At 40.6% G+C, this 19905-nt stretch overlaps 1 protein-coding gene across 3 annotated transcripts in view; it reads right to left on the bottom strand.

Moving 5' to 3' along the window:
• Positions 1–19905, bottom strand: part of NEBL (nebulette) — a gene marked incomplete at its 3' end in the record, with an annotated part of 357458 nt that overhangs the window by 92469 nt on the left and 245084 nt on the right. The window contains exons 4-6 of one of the 3 annotated variants that reach the window (XM_080918598.1): positions 15447–15551; positions 13383–13493; positions 8228–8338 (exon numbers count right to left, since the gene is read on the bottom strand). The exons of the other annotated variants lie outside the window; for them this stretch is intronic. Coding sequence (XP_080774724.1) covers positions 8228–8338; positions 13383–13493; positions 15447–15551 — 327 coding nt within the window. The remainder of the gene's footprint in view (positions 1–8227; positions 8339–13382; positions 13494–15446; positions 15552–19905) is intronic. 3 annotated transcript variants of the gene reach the window in all.

The raw sequence follows: 19905 nt of genomic DNA, 5'->3' as shown, positions 1-19905 counted from the left end.
CAGCAGGAGTAAAAGCACTCAGGCATTAATACTTCAGTGGGTTTCCAATGCATCATGTGACTTCATTTTAGTGAAATGTGATCCTTCCGTTTAATCTTTCATGAGCTTTCGATAGTCCACATCAAGACTATCTTTAAAAATGAAATTTACTGTCATGAACCTGCTTGACAAATGAAGACAGCTTCGATACAATTAGTGCAATTTCACAGAGAACATCTGTGATTCTTTGGAGCTTAAATGTTCATAATCTTTACCTAGGTAGGTTTTGCACATGCAAGTAAAAAATAAATATAACAATTAAATGGAAAAAATGAGTTATTTTGTGAGGTAGACTTTAAATGCTCAGGTCTCTTTAAACAGGGTGATTTCATTGGCTACAAGGAGCAATGCACTCATCTACAAATGACAACAACTCAGGTCCTGTCTACACTGGGTTAAACACAAGCTGCGTAAACAAAACTCAGTCCTCAGGTGAAAACAAACCAAATTATTATCCACCTCCAAGACTAACTGCCTCTGAGTTACTACATCCATGTGAAAGCCACCAGGGGGGAAATGGCTTTTTGTCTAGAGAAGAATGGGGGGAAAGACAGAATCCAACACCTTTTGAAAAGCACTGCAAGCTTTCAGAAACCCCAGCTTTACATGGGTTACCTAATTATATGCTGTTCTGCCTAATGACTGCATGGAGTGAGGTGAGCGCACAGAGGGGGCAGGGGCGGACTTCTGAATGGGGCCCCATCAGCCATGTAAATTGCAAATTAGAGGCCAGCATATGCGGCTCCAAAAAAATATTAAGATTGACAAGAGCTGCACATTCAAACAGGAGGACACCACAGAGCCACGAGGGGGAAAGGGCAGGGTCCAGCTCGCCATCTTCTGTGATGACACTGATGGGAAAATGTCACAAGAAAGGGAGGCTGCCATCCGGGACACTCTCAGGTAGCTCTCCATCATACCCTCTGTTAGGGTGTGTGTGTGTGTGTGTGTGTGTGTGTGTGTGTGTGTGTGTTCGTGTGTGTGTGTGTGTGTGGTATGTGTGTGTGTGTGTGTGTGTGTGTGTGTGGTGTGTGTGTGTGTGTGTGTGTGTGTGTGGTGTGGTGTGTGTGTGTGTGTGTGTGGTGTGTGTGTGTGTGTGTGTGTGTGTGTGTGTGTGTGTGTGTAGGCAGGCACACAAGTGAATATGGAGGTCAGAGAAACAACCTCATGTGTTAGTCCTCAGGTACCCTCTCTCTTCTATTCTAGACAGTTTTTCTCATTGCACGAAACTTCACCACAAGGGACAGACTACCTGGCCTATGAGCCTCCAGGGATCTGCCTGTTTCTACCTCCCACCTTGCTATTGCAGGATTACAGATGTGTGCCGTTGTGCTGGCTTTACATATGAGTTCTGGGAACCAAATTCCAGTTTTGGTCTTCATCACCGGGAGACAGTGATCTTCTGATTGCATCATGGTCCCTAGTAACGGTCATTTGAAGAGTGCTTCCCACTCACTAATAATCCGTCTTCAGTAATTTGATAGAGCTCTCCTATATCCAGGCCGGCGAATCAAGTAGCAGGCCCACTGAAAAATCACGATGGCCTAACCAGGAGGCATGCAAAGGCCCTGGAGAATAGGGAGAGAGTGCCATCTTTCTTCCCTCTAGTATCTGCTGCTATAAACATAGCTTCAGGTAGAGACAACATTTGACTCTTTGAGTCCTCACAGACACGGTCAGTCAGAATTGTCACTGGACAGAACTGAACAGAGCCAAACTATGGGACCAGAGAGAGCTTCTTATAAGAAGGAGAAGAGGTTTGTATCCAGCTTGCCTGAAGGAAGCTTGGGTTTTCTATTAATAGTTGGGCCTCCAGTTATGATTACACCTGCACATTCCGTATCTTGGATTCAGATGTAGGTTAAGAATATTTGCAAAAAGCAATCTGTGTTGATATCCCCTGAATAGTGCAACCACCATTAACCTAGCACTTAAACACCATATTAGGTGCTCTGAATAATCTAGAGCTGCCTTAAAATATGGGAGCAAATATACAATGCTCATAAGCAGATAACAGTTATTAATAATGCCTAATAATATATGCTAAATATAACATATACTTAATAATATATGAGCATATATAGTATGCTCATATAATAATATATGCTCACATACATGGAGTTCTATATGCATAAAAATCCTAAATCCAATTCCTCATTGGTACCAGTGTAAGTCAGTATATAAGCCAATAAGCTCTCTATTTTTACTTGAGGAACATGGAGATGGATCCCTATCACTAACTCTAGAGACATCCATTCAGTTTTTTTTTTTTTTTTTTCTGCAGGATCAAATCTGTCCTTTATGACTTCCAGGAAAGTTGTGGATTCAACTAACCATCTGGCTCTAGATTGGGTCCCAGTCTCACCACATTCACTTTCAGTAATTCTGCTGTTTCTCGGTCCCTGTGTATTCTCTCCTTTCAGAATTTCTGTTTCTGCTGCATGCCCTCTGTGGCTTTCTTCATTCATGCAATGTGTTCAGAACTTCACATGTTGTGCAAACAGTTTATGTGCACAAATTCTTTACATTTCCCATCCCATCCCTGTTAAAAATTGTCTAGACTTAACTGTATACTGTATTAACACTTCCTGCTAGGACTAGAACCACCTCCTCCAGGATCCCCTTCCTTTCTTAGGTCTGGGTCAGGATGACCAGAGATGGAACCCTCACAGGATTTAGAAAGGAGGGAAAAAAAAGGATGCTTTGCTCTCCAAAGATGGGCAGGCACAGAGGCAGGGGGTTCTCAGCAAGCTCTTCGAGACTATGTAATGGTCATGTGGCATGCCTTGATTGGGAAATTCATAAACTAATCAGAAATAAAGCCTTCACAGACAGTTGTTGGTGGGAGAGTAATGCACTTGGAGATGATGCCAATCATTGCACAAGCAGGCAGACCCAAAGGCAACAGTTCCAAATGGACCAGAACCAGTCATTCTGACTTTCTAGTGAGGAACCAAATTGATCTTGGTGAGGCCAAACCAGATAAAAATGAAGGCTTCTTAGGTTGGGGAAGAAGCAAGAAGGAGGATGGGCTACAGAGGACTACAAGGGAGGTCAAAGTGTAATGCCCTAAAAGAAACCCTTGTAACCATTAAAACCGCCGCCATTGGAGTGCCTTTTATAGGCACCTCAAACTGGCACATAGATTAGAATTACTTTTTTGTAAGCACTGCAGACTCAATTCAGCACCTTCTGCACACTAGCCAGTACCACCAACTAAACCACAGCCTCTTTGCTCTCAGTTAGATACTGCTTTCTGTAACAGGACACAGCTGCTTTGAATAAAAGTAACAGTGTGGAGAGCTGTTTTGGCACCTCTGAACAGTTGATGGCGGAGTAATATTAATATTATCCCAGGACATTTTGGGGCGAGCCAAGGCAGGAATCTGGCCTCTGTGCTACATCCTGTAAGGGCTATAAGGAAGCACATCTACATCTGTAGCTCTAGGCAGGCTCTAAGAATAAGGCTGTAAGGAAGTACATCTACATCTGAAGTATGGGGCAGGGCCTTTTAGAATGCAGCATAGAGAAGTACATTCGTATTTGTAGCTCCAGGCAGCATCCTTAGAAATGCAGCTCAGGGAAGGGTAGATTTTGGAATATAGGCACAGAAGTGTCAATTTTTGTCTCTGACCTTTTCACCTGACCTCCAGTAAGATCTTTAATTGTTAACTCACTTGATCCCTGTCTCAGAACCAATGTTACCATTTTTGCATGTAATTAAAATGATTTAAAAGCAGACAAATAAAGCCGAACTTCACTTCAGCCACGAGGTTTTAACCTCAATGCTGGCCGAAGTCATATTGCAGCTTTAACTAACTTGTCTTTTTCTTTCAATCCTCACTCCAGCTCTGGTGGACCTCTTGAGAGTCCGAACTGGTCTATAGCTATACAACAAACAGAAAAGACTTCAATTTTCTATAACATGGAATGAACCCCAGAGTTCCAGCTAGAACCACCTATCATTATTGTTAAGTTATTAGACAGTTAATAAACATTTTCTTTTTCACAATTCAATCTCATTGCCACCACAGCCTTTTGCAGAGAGAAGCAGTAATTCTAATGACTCTTTCTAACAGACAAACCAAATACTACCTTTGATACTAAATCCTAAATCGAGGTTATTATAAATCCCATGGGGAATCTCAGAAAACCATAATCATTGTCCTAGTATCATTTTTCTGAGTTGTCTACAAGCCTTTTCACTTTCTGATGGGACAGAAACTTAACTTCTGATGAATTTTTATTAATCTTAAGATAAGTCATGCTTAGAAAAAAATAAAACTTCAAGTCTCTCGCTTCCCATAATGAACATTTCTAAATGCCAAATGAACCGATTAGCAATATAAAGTTAGGAAAGCTGATTATAACACAGCGTATAAAACTAGACTGGTTACTTGAGATGCACTTGGCTTATAACAGAATGGCTGGCTGGTTCCCACCTATATAAGGCTGGTGAAAAGGAGTGATAGAACTGAGGTTTTCATTAAAATCCCATCTTTTGGAGGAAATCACTGACAAAAAATATCCCCAGTTTCTCTAATTATATTAGAAAAAAAAATGAGACAGGGGCATATCCCTTAAAATATGAAAGAATTTAGATAGGCTGGGTTGAATAAATTTTTGATAATAGTATCAACAAGAGAGGGGTTTGGGGACTTTTTAAAATTTGCCTCTCTGACCTGATAACCCTTTCATATTTATTTCATAGTGATTTGATCTGTTGAACAATTCAAATTCTTTCCATTGTTCATAGTTAACTGTCATATCACTCTATACTCTCAAATCGCCCCTCAAAGCAGGAGGAAGGACAGATAGGTCCACTATTTTATGAAGCAAGGAGACCTTTGGGAAAGCTCTTTAAAGATACAGTTTCATTGAAAACTTGAGGGAACCCTTAGAGCTATGGACCACTGCTTGCCTCCCCACTTGAGAGATATGAAATTGTGCTCTGTGCATACATAACATGTCCATGGTCATCCATATGCCATTCGGCAAGGCAAACATTTTCACTACCATCTAAAGCTAAACTTCATTATTAGTGTGAGCTCCAGTGAATGCCATTATGAGAACTGTGGCTTTTCCTCTTCTATGACCACTCACTAAAGTTTTCAGTTATACAAGAGGTTACAGCCATGTACCCCCTTACACAGACTCACACACAGTCTCTCTCTCTCTCTCTCTCTCTCTCTCTCTCTCTCTCTCTCTCTCTCTCTCTCACACACACACACACACACACACACGCACGCACACACACACACACACACACACTACTGTTTTCATTAACGCTTCTAGTTATTTGAAGGTGAAAATCTTGTTGGACTCTCAGAGTCTTTTGTTTACCCATAAATATTTAGAAAGAAAAACTGAAGAGAGAAATTACTCTTTGGACCACCGGAGAGCATCCTAAGAAAGGGCAGGGGCAGAAAAGAAGCATCCACAGAGGCTCCAGAGACAAATGCCCAGTCTCTCAGGTAACAGACCTTAGAAAGCTGACTTGATTTTTTTGAATATGCAAAAAGGCAACTAGTTGACTTCTGCTGTTTATAGGGTATTCTGATTCAGTTTATCTTTATTATTACCATGGTGTGTGTGTGTGTGTGTGTGTGTGTGTGTGTGTGTGTGTGTCTGTATGTGTGTCCCTATGTGTCCACACGTGCACTTATGCCATAGCATGCACGTAGAGGTCAGACATAAGTTCTCTCCTTTCCACCACATGGGTGGCAGAAATCTAACTAAAGTCATCAAGCTTGACTAGTGTCTTTCCCATAATGCCATCTCCCTAGCCCCCAGCTTCTATTCTATACCGAGTCACTTATGTCCAAACAGTAAAGTGATATTCTGCATTGCAAAAGAGCAGTGCTGCTAAATTCTACTAGAAAATTCTGTCTCGCCGTTCTTTGGGCTGAAGTTTCCTGGGAGGTAATATTTTATGTTTTATAACTGAAGCAGGAAGTGCGCATCCCAGCTCTCCCCCTCCGTGTGGCTTGCAAGGCTGAGTTAAATTTCATACTGTAAGGACAGCAAATGTATTATTCTATGAGGCTTGACTCAGGAAGAATATAAACTACCTCGAGGTAGAATACAAATATCATTTTCACTTTAAATCTGAGTAAATAGTCTTAAACAGTTTCTAAATCCTATTATATGTACAAACTTTGCAAGTAAAGGTTGAGCCAAGTCGGCAGAGGAATGTAAGTAAACACATCCTTCTCCCATAAGTACACAGTATGGAATGGAAGAGAAGAAAGCTTTATGCTCTGGTTCCTCAATCCCTCAGTCACAGACCTTTTAAAGGGGAAGAGCGTTAAGATGATGAACCCGAGTCTTAGGATAAGGAACTTCAGTATTAGAGTCCCACTGGACAACAGAGAAAGACAGGGATTCTGCAGATCCCTGGATCACTGGCCTCAACACCAGCCCACTGTGTAATTCCCAGCCTTGAGTTCTAATTGGTTCTACGGTGTCAAAGAGTGGGAGCATGGAGGTCTGAATTCTTTTTTTCCTGCAGAGCACCTGAATTGAGATAACAACTTATATCAGTCTCCCACCCTTTAATTCTCATGTAAAACCTTGACCAATCATCAGTGGTCTTTCAAAGGAGGCAGTGGGGGTAACGGAAAGAGAGGGTTAAGAGTTTGATTCCTTTGGTCTGATTTCATTTGTCTATAAAATGGGACAGGACACAGCATTGTTTTAAGAACTGGAGATGACCAGTCTTGGCATAGTGCCTGGTATGTGCTTGAGCAGGGTAACTGGTAGTTATAAACTTTATGGCCTCTCTATAAGCAAACAAGACTAGCAAACCTTTCCCTTAAAATAATAGCTCTGCTGACAATTTCAGACCCTTAGCTTCTTCAGCTCCCACCAGAACTAGGGCATCCATGAGAATCCTTTGGTGTTGGTGTGTTTGGGTCATAATGTCAAGTCTCACTCTGGTTTTAACTTAAACCTGACCTGATGCAAATCAATGTCACATAACCATGTCTACCCTGCACAGAAACGGCTATAGCGTTTAGCCATTTTGAATGCTTGGTGACCAGTCTGGGCATGACTTTGAAAAAGATGACACTTTGGGGGAATGGGGCCTGGATGATAGAAGTAGTTGGGTTGGGGCAGGATTTTGAATGTTCTAACTGTCCTGGATCCAGTCTAAATCTCTCTGCTTTCTAGTCTGAGACCGTGTTGACACCTATGTCTTACACTGCTGTCACCATGGGTGCAGCCACTCCAGAATCATGACTCTCCTTCCAACATGACTGCAGTTTCTCTAAAACTGTGAACAAATGACTCTTTACTCCCAAAAGGGGTGAGACAGACACCTAAAACATAACTATTCCATAAGACTAGGCCCCAAATGCAGTCAGCACAACAAACTGTTTATTCTGAAATAAAAGATTGTGGTTTTGTGTAGACCTCACCGAGAGGGCCGTAGGGTGGGGTGGATTCTGTGTGAGATGGCACAAAGGCATCAGGACTGTTTCTTAGGAGTGGGGGATTTCTTGACCCACCTCAGACAGGATGAATCATCAGCACTGACAAAAATGCATCAGAAACCCAACCAACAGCTCACATGTCTTTTAGGAGCACAGAAAATTCACAGTTCTGCTATCATTTCAGGAGAGATTATACTTCTAGGCCATAATGATAGTGGTCATTGGTAAGATGCATGGAAAACCAATGGAGGAATGTGTTGTCTTTAATTTGCTCCTGCTTCTAAGCCATTGGGAACCTGCTATGGTAGCTCATATCTATTGGGTCTTGCATGAACTAATTTGAACCTGACAAGCATTCCAAAAGAAAGCGCTGTAGGGAACCTCAAAACAAGAGCTTGTAATTCCTCTGCCCCCCCACCCATGGCAGCTGGACTTTCTTCAGTGGCCCTGCCTTTCTGGGATAGAGGCCATGAACTTCCCCATCATGTCAAGGAAGTTCAGTAAATGCTGAGAACTAAACTGGTCACAGAATCTACACTTGTTTTATTCAAAGCAAATTTTATGAAGCCAGAAATGTCTTACAATGTAAAGGTGTTTAACAAGGATTTAATGACAGCCACCATAATAATTCAAATAAAGATGTTAAATCCTCATGAATAGAGCACTATAATATCTTAATCTCAACCAAAGAATCCCAAATCTGTTTCTCCCCCCCCCCCTCCCAGAAAATAGTGCAGACAGAGCTTGCTTACATTACTCTGGTGTCTGTTGACCTCCATGGCATGTCTGACCTCCGGTGGTTCCTTCATGTGGGCGTAATCAGAGAAGCCTTTCTCAGCCTCATGCTTCTGTTTGTAGGCAACCTTTAAATGCACATAGGGAGTAGATCCAGTTAGAGCTGTGTTAACTCCCTGCTTTAAATTCCCCTGTTTTTCTGACTGACCGTTAAATTAGCCTGAGAGTCTGTATCAAGATAACACCCAGAACTGCCATTTAGATTCATAACCCAAAACTTGCTGTTTATCCCCCACCCCCCAAGCCCTGAACAAAAAGTTTAAAACCTTGATTTTATTCATCTGTCTTCAATCTCGCCTATGGTTTGGGCGGAACCTCATCAGTTGAGAGTTTGTAGAGTTACAAATACCCAAGGTTTAAAATTTTAGGGTGTAACTGACAAAGTGGAGGTCAATTAAAGATGGGTTAAAGTGCATTATTTACTTTTAAAGATATATTTTGATTATTTTTAACTATGGTATGTCTATGTATCTGTGTGGATGCAGATGCCCAAGAAGGCCAGAGGCATTGGATACCCCTGGAGCTAGAGTTCTAGGTAGTTGTGGGAACTGGGGTTAGAACTCTGTAAAATCCATATGCACTCTTATCCACTGAGCCATCTCTCCAGTGCTGTGGATTATTTACTTTTAAATGAAAGGTTATGTTTTCATACAGGCATAAATGGTTGCCTGGTATGGTATGGCAGATGGTTTATCTTCATTAAATTCCCCAATTAGGGAGACTATTATCATACAGCCACAGTTCTCAGCTAGGTTGAGCCTAGTCCTAGTCGCCACTAGAGATGATGTCATCCCAGTACTGCCCACTGCCACCATTCTTGGCTTGCTCTGTACTGGCTGGAGAGGGGATGTGATAAAGATGCCGGGGGGGGGGGGTGACACAGCCACACCTGACAATAAAACTGGGAATAAAGAAAGCCAAACAGGAAGTCTTCCCATGCTCTCAGCCTCCGTGGTCATTTTATTTATTCCCTTCACTATTCTTATTTTTGCACAATCATCTATTGTCTATTGTCTCATACTGAAACTCGCAACTGTTCAGCTCCCCAACTTAACCCCACAAGAGCATCTGTAAAAGAAACCAGCATCCATGACTACCTGAACAACAAGTGAATAAAAGAATGTAACAGTGGGTGGAAATAGTAATAACGGGAAGAGAAAAAAGCAAAGGTCATGTGAATATTCGCTGAAAGTCGAATTATGGCAAGAGTATTAATGGAACTTAATTAACTGCTTGTTTTAAGAAAATAAAAGCCAATAAAAATAAATACTAGGAGTGTACTCAGCAAGAACAAAATGGAGTCTACTTTCAGTGAAAATAATGTAGTTAAACTTAAGGAAGAATTTGTCACCAATATGAGCTCCTTGGAAGCTATTTTGATACCTTACACATCTTTTAATATCCTGTGCTTATCAGAGTAAATAACACAGAGTAGCGATGTAATAAACTTTTAGTAAATGAAAGAACAAATGGGTTTATTCAGCATTCTCACAAAGTTACAGTCTTCATGGAGTTTGTAAACAGAACTGTCTACCCACTTAACTTAGTTAATATAGCAGTCGACAGGATTAAAGTGGTAGGGCTATTTTTTTTATAAACAGCCGTTGATTCTTACTGTTTTAATATGCTCTCCAGTACACCTCTTGACATTTAAATGGCCTCTCTGGCTCTGCATTTAAGTTTCTTTGAACATTTCTCCTACTAAAGGAGCATTCATCCTGGGGTGCCGTGTACTCTTAATATCATAAGCTCTGTTGAAAGTTCCTCCTGTAATCACACCCCCAGCTTGTGTCCCAAAAACTGTTTGTAGATGCAGGGAGAGAAACTATCAGACAGTACAGAGCTTCTGATGTGTGGAGACAAGCATCACTGGCTTCGAGCCTCCACAGTGTCCACGTGGACCAAGCTTTCCAAGCTGCTCACAAGATGCAACTGTCAATTGATCCACCTCTTTCTTAAGGTACCCACAATGATCTGATTAATTTCATGAGAATTCTGTAATTAAATTTGGTATCATCTTCCAACTGCCAGATGATAGTAACACATCTCTAGGTCACTTCCCCTTTGCCAACTATCTGGGAAATATTGTAATTGACGTATTCAAGTCTGATTTAGTCCTCTCTGGTCAGGTTCCAGGATCCAGTCCTGTATATCTGGCTGATTACTAAGAATAGAAGACAGCACTTCATATATTCCAGGTATAATCATCTTGCTATGGTGTGTCACTCAGTTTATTCCAAAAATATATGTAATTATGAGGAACATCTTTACATTTTCAGTAATTACTTAAGCGAGAAACCTTCACACAGGTTGACAGTCCATTATCACAGCTACTTACATTTTATATGATGCCTCTGAGAAAATGGAGAGTTTAATGAGTAGCCAAGTCTATAAAATCACCAAGATTTGTATAAGATGTGTTCTTCCCTCTTAAATGAAAAAGGGACAGCATGTGTCTATCTCTTCTTTTGATGAATGCTTGCTATATTCTGCATTTTAAACTGAATTCTACATTCGTGACTTCATAAACATAACACAGCCAACCATTTTGGGAGTTATCATAGAAATAGTGACTCATCCAGAAACAATTTGAAAAAGCACTCTTTCTTAAAGAGGATACATAATTTTCTACTTTCAGCTTTGAAATAGTCATTTCATTTATAGCTGCTACTAAGCACTGCTTTAAAAACAGCTTGCATCAAGTCGGGAGCAGCTGAACTTTAATTTATCACAGCAATTTTCTTCCATTAAATAGCTGGTGGAAATGATGTCATGCTTATAAGTTTTCTGATAAATTTAATTTTTTGAGGATTTGTCATTTTGTAATGTTTCCCCCAACTTCAAACTATTTTTCTCACACTTAGAATGCTCAGAACAGCTTGAGGCTACAAAGCCAAATCAGAGTGGAATGTCAATACTTTCATACACTCTATAGAAACGTGTATGTATAGGTGAAAGTCTTATGTTTGTCTTTTAGTAGATTTTGCTTTGAGTTGGGTTCTATGTAACTGAGGCTGACCTTGAACTTATTCTATTGCTCAGATGAGCTTGAACTTTAATCCTTTTTCTCTCCTGAGTGCCGGGATTACAGACGAATGCCTGGTTTTACATCCAGTAGATGCTTGCAACATAAACACACACACACATACACATGCTCACACACACACACACACACACACATACACACACACACACACACACACACACACACACACACAAACACACCAGACACCTATGAACTACAGACACAGAAGCCTATAGCCACTACTAATACAAACACAGTCTTGAGTAAGTCTGGTCAGTTCCAGTAACAGTTACACCGTTTTTGTGGTGCAGAAGCCTGGAAACAGCCATGGGCACATTCCAACCCATTCTTGGGTTTCTTTAGAGTCTTTATTTTTATATAACTCATAAATTGGTCTCCCACAAGCATTAGGACTCCCTTTCTCTGATTGCTAGGTGACCAGATGTTGGAAGTGCAACTAAAAGACATACTCATCACAGTCGGCCAAGCAGCTCACTCTCACATGGTTTTAGACTCTATAGAAACGTGTATGTATTGCACGGCTGATTTAGATTCACTGCCAAGCTGAGGACACGTTGAATTTATAATATTAAATTTATAATAATGAATTACTACAGAGATGTTCTAAGAATGGTTCTATACTTAGTATTATTCCAGAATAATCTATTTGGGAATTATTCAAAATACAAGGCAGCCTCTACTCTAAAAAGAAATCTAAAGAAGAAAGTAAAATTACTGAAACAAGGAATATAGCACATGGCTTCATAAAGCCAGCACTTGGAAAGCTGAAGTGGGAAGACTGTGAGCGAAAGTTCTGTTTAAGCTATAGAGGGAGTTTCAGGCCAGCCTGGGCTATACTTGAGGCTGTCTTGAAACAAAATTTTACAATATATTTTCAAACAGAAATAAATGTGATTAATGAGAAAGCAAGTAGTGAAAATGGCTTCAGAGATGAAGTGCATCTCATGTTGAGAACCCAGACTTAGGAAGCAGATCAGCTAGCTATGTTTATGTTCTGGATATTGTTTTTCCTGGATGTGTGGCCTTGAGGAAGCTACCTACCCTCACTGTGCTTGCTTCTACAATAACTTGTGGAGCTGTTGGGGGGAATCAAATATAGGTGAGAGGCACACAGTACAGCCCCTGACGTGTATTTATAGCAGCCCAACACTGCACATGAAGAACATAAACTATGCAGAAGGAAGCTTTTCCTTAAAAAGGAAAGCAATATATTGCTAGGGACTGCTCCAAGTACAGAGCAGAAAATGAGTTAGATGAGGCTCTTTCATGAAGTTTAGAAAGCCAAATAATAGAAAATGGCGTATAGAACAGCAACACCGCCTACCAGCATGAGCATCATTATCATCACCATGGTCACCACCACCATCAGAGTGTGATATAAAGAAAAAATGAGGCAGAGAGCATCAAAGCATTCTAGTTTGAAAGTCTGTAGCTACACATTCAGGAGATGGAGGACATTCAGAATGTCAATCTTCTCTAAGGAAAAAAGTCACACACACACACACACACACACACACACACGCACGCACGCACACACACACTCCTGTCCTCATGATGATAGAGCTTCTGGTTTCTGCAATTTAGACTCACTGAAATAACTCATTTCACCTTCAGGACTCCGTGGACAGTGGCTGTAGGTCACCTAAGGGCAAACGTGTGCAGCAGGACAGAATGTTCCCGAAACACTGATGTAGCTAAGGAAGCATGGACTTGTGCATTCCCCAAATCCACCTGTCACATATTTTCCTGACTTTGTAAATTCTACTGAAATATTCTTGGCTTTGGAGTCACAATATTGGATCAGAGACTCATTTTACAGTAGTTATCTAAAGTCTATTTATGAAAATGTCTGGATGATATTGGAATCAGGTTTTTAAAGAGCAATGAAGGGGCCTGGAGAAACGAACAGGTGACTGAAGGCTGCTTTCAGTTTCTGCCATTTTGCACCTGATAATTAGCAGTGTAGACCAGTTGCTTCTAACTTCCTCGTAGTGCGTGATAACCAAGATAAAAAATGCTCATAAAATGACAAATATCTTCCATGAGGTTACAGATTTGAGTCATACCTCACTCTGAAGCTGGGACACTTCTCTTGCAAAGACACTGTCAATGGTGGCAGGCATGTCCTTATACAGACAATTGGAAAGATCATCTTTAATGCTACCTTTGTATTTTGCCTAAGAGGGAAAAAAAGGAAAAGAAATATAAGCATTTTTTGCTATCATAAACATAAAAGAAAGCTTGCTTTAGAAACACAGTTTTTTTAAAAACCTACAGGCTATTTAAATTTATGTCAATAAATCAGATGAACATATTCTGAAAGGTAGAAATATATCCAGTGCATTGTAAGGAGAGCTTCATATTCAATATGAAAAGGCAGAGGACAGTCCCTGTTTCAATCTGTGCCTTTCTGAAGTTTGCGTGTTGGGGGCTTCATATCTTTGGACAGTGAACAAATGGTCTGAGAACAATGAGATCTTCTGAGCCATAAATACAAGTCATTAGAATTTACTGCCTAGACCCTAAAGACAGACAATAGTGATGACCAGGCCCCAGAGGACTATGATGTTGGAAAACAGGAACCCAGACAATAGGGTACAATAATTATGTTCTGGGGTTCTCTACAGAACTGTGGGGCAACCAAAGTTCAGAACAGAGTGCTGTTTGTTTTATGAAAAACTGAAGAGGGGAGCCAAAGGCTACAGGCATGAAACAAGGAAAAGGAGAAAGAAACATTAGTTCCCTTGATTTGCTCAGTATTGATCATGGGTGAACTGAAACATCATGCTCAGCCCAGAAGTGTGGACAATTTTTATTTGTCTCTGGTGGAAAGTTGTTTTTAGGAGATAAAAAATTGTTGACTATCTGTTCTCATCAGAACATAGTGTATAAATGTTTAACTGTCAGATTAGATCCTTTAAACTTGTATAATTTAATAATAAAATAAAAAAATAAGAGAAGTAAAAAGAGGACTGTTCCTTTATTAAAGTTTTCTTGGCTTCCTTTGGATACAGTGGAAGGTTACTCTGTGTGTGTGTGTGTGTGTGTGTGTGTGTGTGTGTGTGTGTGTGTCCATCCATCCTCAGCCAGCACTGACATTACTTGAACAGACAAACACTTAGTCACCATTTTCTCTTGGGAAAATTAGGTTCATGGGAACATGACAGGAAACCAATTGTAATTTTTACTCTATAGTTAGCTCCTTCAGGGAAATTAATCAATCACAAATTAAGAACTCTGAGAGTTTCTTTACATAGGATAAATAATGTAGCTAATACAAGGAAAAAAAGAATGCTGATTTTTCATGTGATGAGGCCTCAGGAGCCCTCCACTCAGAGCTGATTTGGGTGTTGACTGACGGAGTGTATCTTTCACTGGCCTTTTGTCCCTACAGCTAAGGATTCTGGTAATAACAAAAATTTGACAAATTTTTTCTCAAAATTGTAGCACATTACTATATAATACTGAGTGTATTATATTTTTCTCTTTCCAACACTACTTACAAAACACTAGAGGTCAGTCATTTACAAAGCTGCTTGATTTGTTCTCTTTTTCAAGTTCATTCACAGACGAATGCAAATCCTCAACATAGAGATCATGACCTGGCAGTCAGGATGCATTGTGGGCTGTGGCCCTGACTACTCATGGCGAAGCTGTCTGGCTTTTCAACTGGAAATAACGTGTTTCCTTCCCTCTGGCTTCTTCTCTCCAGTTTAGTCTTATCTCACTCCAAAGAAGCTGATTTAAAAATATTTCTCAAAGATGCCACATTTGAAGGACTTTGCTGACAAAATTTACTTATTTCCAATAATGTATTCAATTATCTACCTCTAAAATTTGTCCATTGGGAAATGAATAACTAAGCTACAAGAACTGTCTCCTATGTGAGTAAATCTACATAAAGAAAGAATAAATACAGTCAAAATATGCGTGTTTAGTATAATAACAACATAGGCCAATGAAATAAAGTAAATCCAGTTTATACATATTAACTTGGTTTATAGATAATGTGGATATGACCAGTATTTAGTGATACTTTTAAAACTACTCTCTAATTTTAATGTATATTTTTCATCTACATAAACACAAGAAAGAAAGCCACATTCCACTGCAAGCTTGCTAGACCTTACCTCAGAAATAAAAGCACCAACATTTTTTACGTGGTTTAACATAGGTGTATCAGTCACAAACGTACACTTGTCCTTAGACTTTCTATAGTCTTCTTTATAATGGATCTGAAAGGGAAAATAATTAACATAAGGAAAAAGAACCAACTCTAGAGGACTTTTCTCAAAAGCAAGTTAAGCAACTCAAGTCCAGTTATTGAAGTAAAGACCAATGGGATGCAGCTCCGAACAGCCATTTCTGAGACCCAGTCCCAGGCTGCTCTGGGCAATGAGACACTTTGAGGGAGAGCTGCACTCCCATACACAAGCATCAATCATCAGGGCTCCATGCTGAGGGCTAGGGAAAGAGCTTGGTAGGTGAAAGTCCTTGTTCTACAAGTATGGAGACCAGAACACAAATGTTCTCAACCTACACAAAGGCCAGAGAAGTGTTCCTAGCACACCTACAAGAAGACGGAAGGCAAAGGGGCAGAATCTGCAGATGTTGGTGGGTTCAGGCCTGGGATGGGAGAAACCCTGTCCAAAACCATGGTGGAAGGACCTATAATCAAAGTTGTCCTCCAATCTCCACATGGGCAGTGTCACACACCTGCCCCATACACATGCATAAACACACACACACACACATACACACACATACATATCATTCACATATTCTCTCTCTTACCCACACAAACATGTACACACACACACACACACACACACAGAGAGAGAGAGAGAGAGAGAGAGAGAGAGAGAGAGAGAGAGAGAGAGATCAAACCTGGACCTTTTAGCCATACAGTCTGTGGCTTGAGACATCTGCCCACCTTGAGGTAGGAAACAAGAAGTCCTCAGAAAATATTGAGATGTAGAGGAAAAGACAAGTGTACTACTTTTAGCTTTTTTGCCTTTACAGACTGGATCAGAGAAGGGGGCTTAAACTGTAGCCAGAACATGCCTATTACTAATTGATTCTTTCAAATCAGACTTCTCTAATTTATCAGCACCCAGTTCCTCCCTCCCATCCACCCCCTCTGCCCAGAATCTTCCCAGAATGCTTTCCAGGTGGTACAGAGCATTCCAGAACACCACTGTGCTGTGAGTGGGCTGCTCCACCAGAAAGCCTTCTGGGGCTTTACTGAACGTGCTCAGTGTTTTCAGATTCACTGGCAAAATGAGTCACTAGCAAGCACTACTTGGAGAGAGGCCAGAATTATTCTCCTGTTGGGGGCAGATTCCACATAATACATGAGCTCAAAAAGTATCAGGAAATATGGAGAAATGCCAACAGTGTCTTGCTGTCATGTTAACTGCTGGACAATCTGAAAATTGGGTAGGGCAGACATCAGAGGAGCTAAGAGGCTGGCAGTAATTTACTGAAATTTATATCATTCTATAATAAAGTCATGTTTATCTACACAAGACTATAAATACTGAAGCTGGAAAAAAAATGTCCCAATTCACATAATAAATTATATGGTCTTCCTAATTATAATTTAAATGTGATGTTTAGTTGTACCTTCTGCCCAGCTCTTAAGAGGGCATGATTAATATTGATGTGATAGACTAACATTCCATGGAGATTCTCTCACATGCAAATCTGATTTGAGGGGCCTAATCTGACCTAACATGTAAACAGATCCAAACACAGTAAGTAATTTCAAAATTCTATAGTCCACTGCTGTGTCTCATAGATATTAATGCTTTATTCATGGAATCAACAGGAGAACATATTTATCTTATCTGAACACTAAATTACATTTTTTTTCTTCTCAAAGATTAGCCATAATTTAAGGTTCCTGCAAATCTCTCTCTTCAGTCACTAGTAATTAAATCGTTAATGGTAGGATGATAAATACCAGGCTATTTTGATCATAGGGGGAAAAAGTATCCCTGTTATATAATTAAGTGTGAGAAAAAATAGCCTATCATTAGGCTTAAGTTTGGCTCATTATTTTTATCTTCTGCCACCATCTTTCCCAGCAGGACCACATTCTTCACTACAGTGGTATGTGCTTATGGCCAGAGGCCTTCTGATAATGCCTGACAGGTTAAATGCTCAGGACAGGAGCTGGGGATAAGGGTGAAAATACTTACTTCCTTTGTTCTACAGGCTCCATGGCCCTCACTGATCTTTATTAAAAGGTTATATATATTTGCATCTTTAAATTTGAGATGTATTTTAAAACTAAGGTCATTTGACTATTGGTGTTCATCACAAATTTTATAATCACACACACACACACACACACACACACACACACACACACACACACACCAAGAGAGGTGCTAGGTTTCTAATGAATGTGTATGTATGGTTTCCAGTGAATTTCTATGCAATTCCAAATAAATTTCACAATATGCATAACAGTAAGTAAATGTTGGTAAGCTTTTACATAATTAATTCAATTGCATAACTGTAGAATTCCTATGCCCTGTGACAGGAAAAGGTAAGTGAATGAAAAAGAAAACTATTAGTCAACCACGTAAAGTTTCATTCAAATACAAATCACTAAATAGATGGCTATTTATAACCTTGTCTGCATGTTAAGACTGGCTGGAGTCTAAGACGGGCTCCATCTATTGGTGGGATTCCCAACCATTCATACTGACTCATTCCTAATACACAGATCTGAAGGGAACTCAACCTCAGTTCCTATAAACCAGACACAGCTGTACCACCTGCTTTGACCACTGATTAGCCTGGGAGGGCAAAGAGACAAGGAGGCCAAAGGTCCTCTACGATACTTAGTGCAATTTTTCCAGCAGAGCTTCTAACATTTCTGGGCTGTCCGGAGAATCTTTGCATAGTCATCTGACATGTCATGCTTCTAACTCTGTCCCCATCACAGGGGGCAGCAGTAGTGATGTCAAGAGGTGACAACCCAGGATATTGATGAGGAGAGGGAACAAGAAAAGGACAAAGGGAGATGAAAACCATGTAGAGATGGGAACCCCTACCTCCAGTTTTATATGTGGAGAGAAAACAATCCCCACTGCATTAAGTAAGCTCTTGGGTTATTTGCAGCCATATGTCTCACAGAAAACACACAACCCAACATATTTTTAAATTAAAGACAAAAGTAAGACAATGTTGTTGGCGTCATGGTCGATGAGATGTCCCAAACATTTGCTTTATCCTGTGGTTTGTCCCACTAATCCCACGATGTCACCACTAAAATTAGAGGGAAATTAGCTAACAGTTGCTTCCTGTTCCTCCCCACTGTTCTTTCGGTGAGGACGAGATTAGCTAATAGCTCAAAGTAGATGACAGATGTGGAAATGTTTGTGACTGTTTCTTTTTACATGCATGCTTATCTAGGAAGTCTTTGCACAAATGAAATCACATTGGTTAAATTCAGTTCCCCTTGTGAGAAAAACTAGTTTGATCCCTGCTTATGAACTAGTTTGGTCATGACCAAGGTCGCTCTCCCAGGTGTTCTAACACCGTCCAGGCTTTTTCTGGAGGAGTAGCCACAGAATTTAATGTTTTCATCATTGGAAGGACCTGCCCACAGCAAACACATTCATTTATCTGAAAAAAAACTGCCCCCTCTCCTGTGTAGATAAACATCCTGCAAACTTTGAAATAAGCCAAATCAGGCTGCCCTCTGATGAAACCCAACTAGCTCCACACGAGGCTCATTCTGCTCCACTTATGTGAAACCCACCAGAGATTTCCTTTTGAACAGGATTGTTTATTACTACTATCCAGAATGTTACTCAGTCTGAGATTCCTGATGCTCAATCTAGTGGACAAGTCTTATTGATACAAGTTACTGATGAAGTGTCTGACATTCAAAATCAAATCCTGGAGGCAAGGAGAAAAATTATTTACACTGATTCCCAACTGGACCTGAAGAATGACATCCTCCCTGTGGACGATGCCATGCAGGGAAACCTCTCAGGACTGATACCAAGCCAGCCTTGCTTAACACTTCTACGTACTGTCTGGGAGGGGCCTGGATGCAGCAGTGTCTCCAGGGCTTCCACGGCTTCTGATGACCCTGACTCACTGAGTTAAATGGCAAGCTCAGAGAGATAAGCCTCAGATACTCTTAAGGGGAGAGGGAAGCTCCCAGCCATTCAAGCTGCTATAAAAGAAACAGGCCCAAACTGTCAGCAACAGGTCAGAAATGAGAACTGAAAAAGACCCTGTTGTCTCAAAGTCTGTGAAACTCTAAACAGCATTATAAGAAACGCTGGGAAAGAAACTAAGTATCATCTCACTCAGAGTCCCAAGCCAGCCACAGCTGCACTGCCAGGCATAGTTCTGATTATGTTGCTGCTACGAAGACAGATGAGCCTAGGAGAGATGCAAGGGAGAGTGTATTGAACGGATGGAGGGCATATAAGGTACCTGGTAGAAAGGGAACCATAAACCCCACGCCAGTGTTGGAAATGAAGCAGAGTACATGGTGACTGGACTGATAGCCAGGCTCTGGCTTTAGGTAGCATTCCACTTGAGCCTTGTCCCTGCCAA

Source organism: Micromys minutus, assembly GCF_963924665.1.
Source record: "Micromys minutus genome assembly, chromosome: 6".
NCBI lineage: Eukaryota > Metazoa > Chordata > Mammalia > Rodentia > Muridae > Micromys > Micromys minutus.
This window is presented reverse-complemented; position numbering and strand designations above follow the sequence as displayed.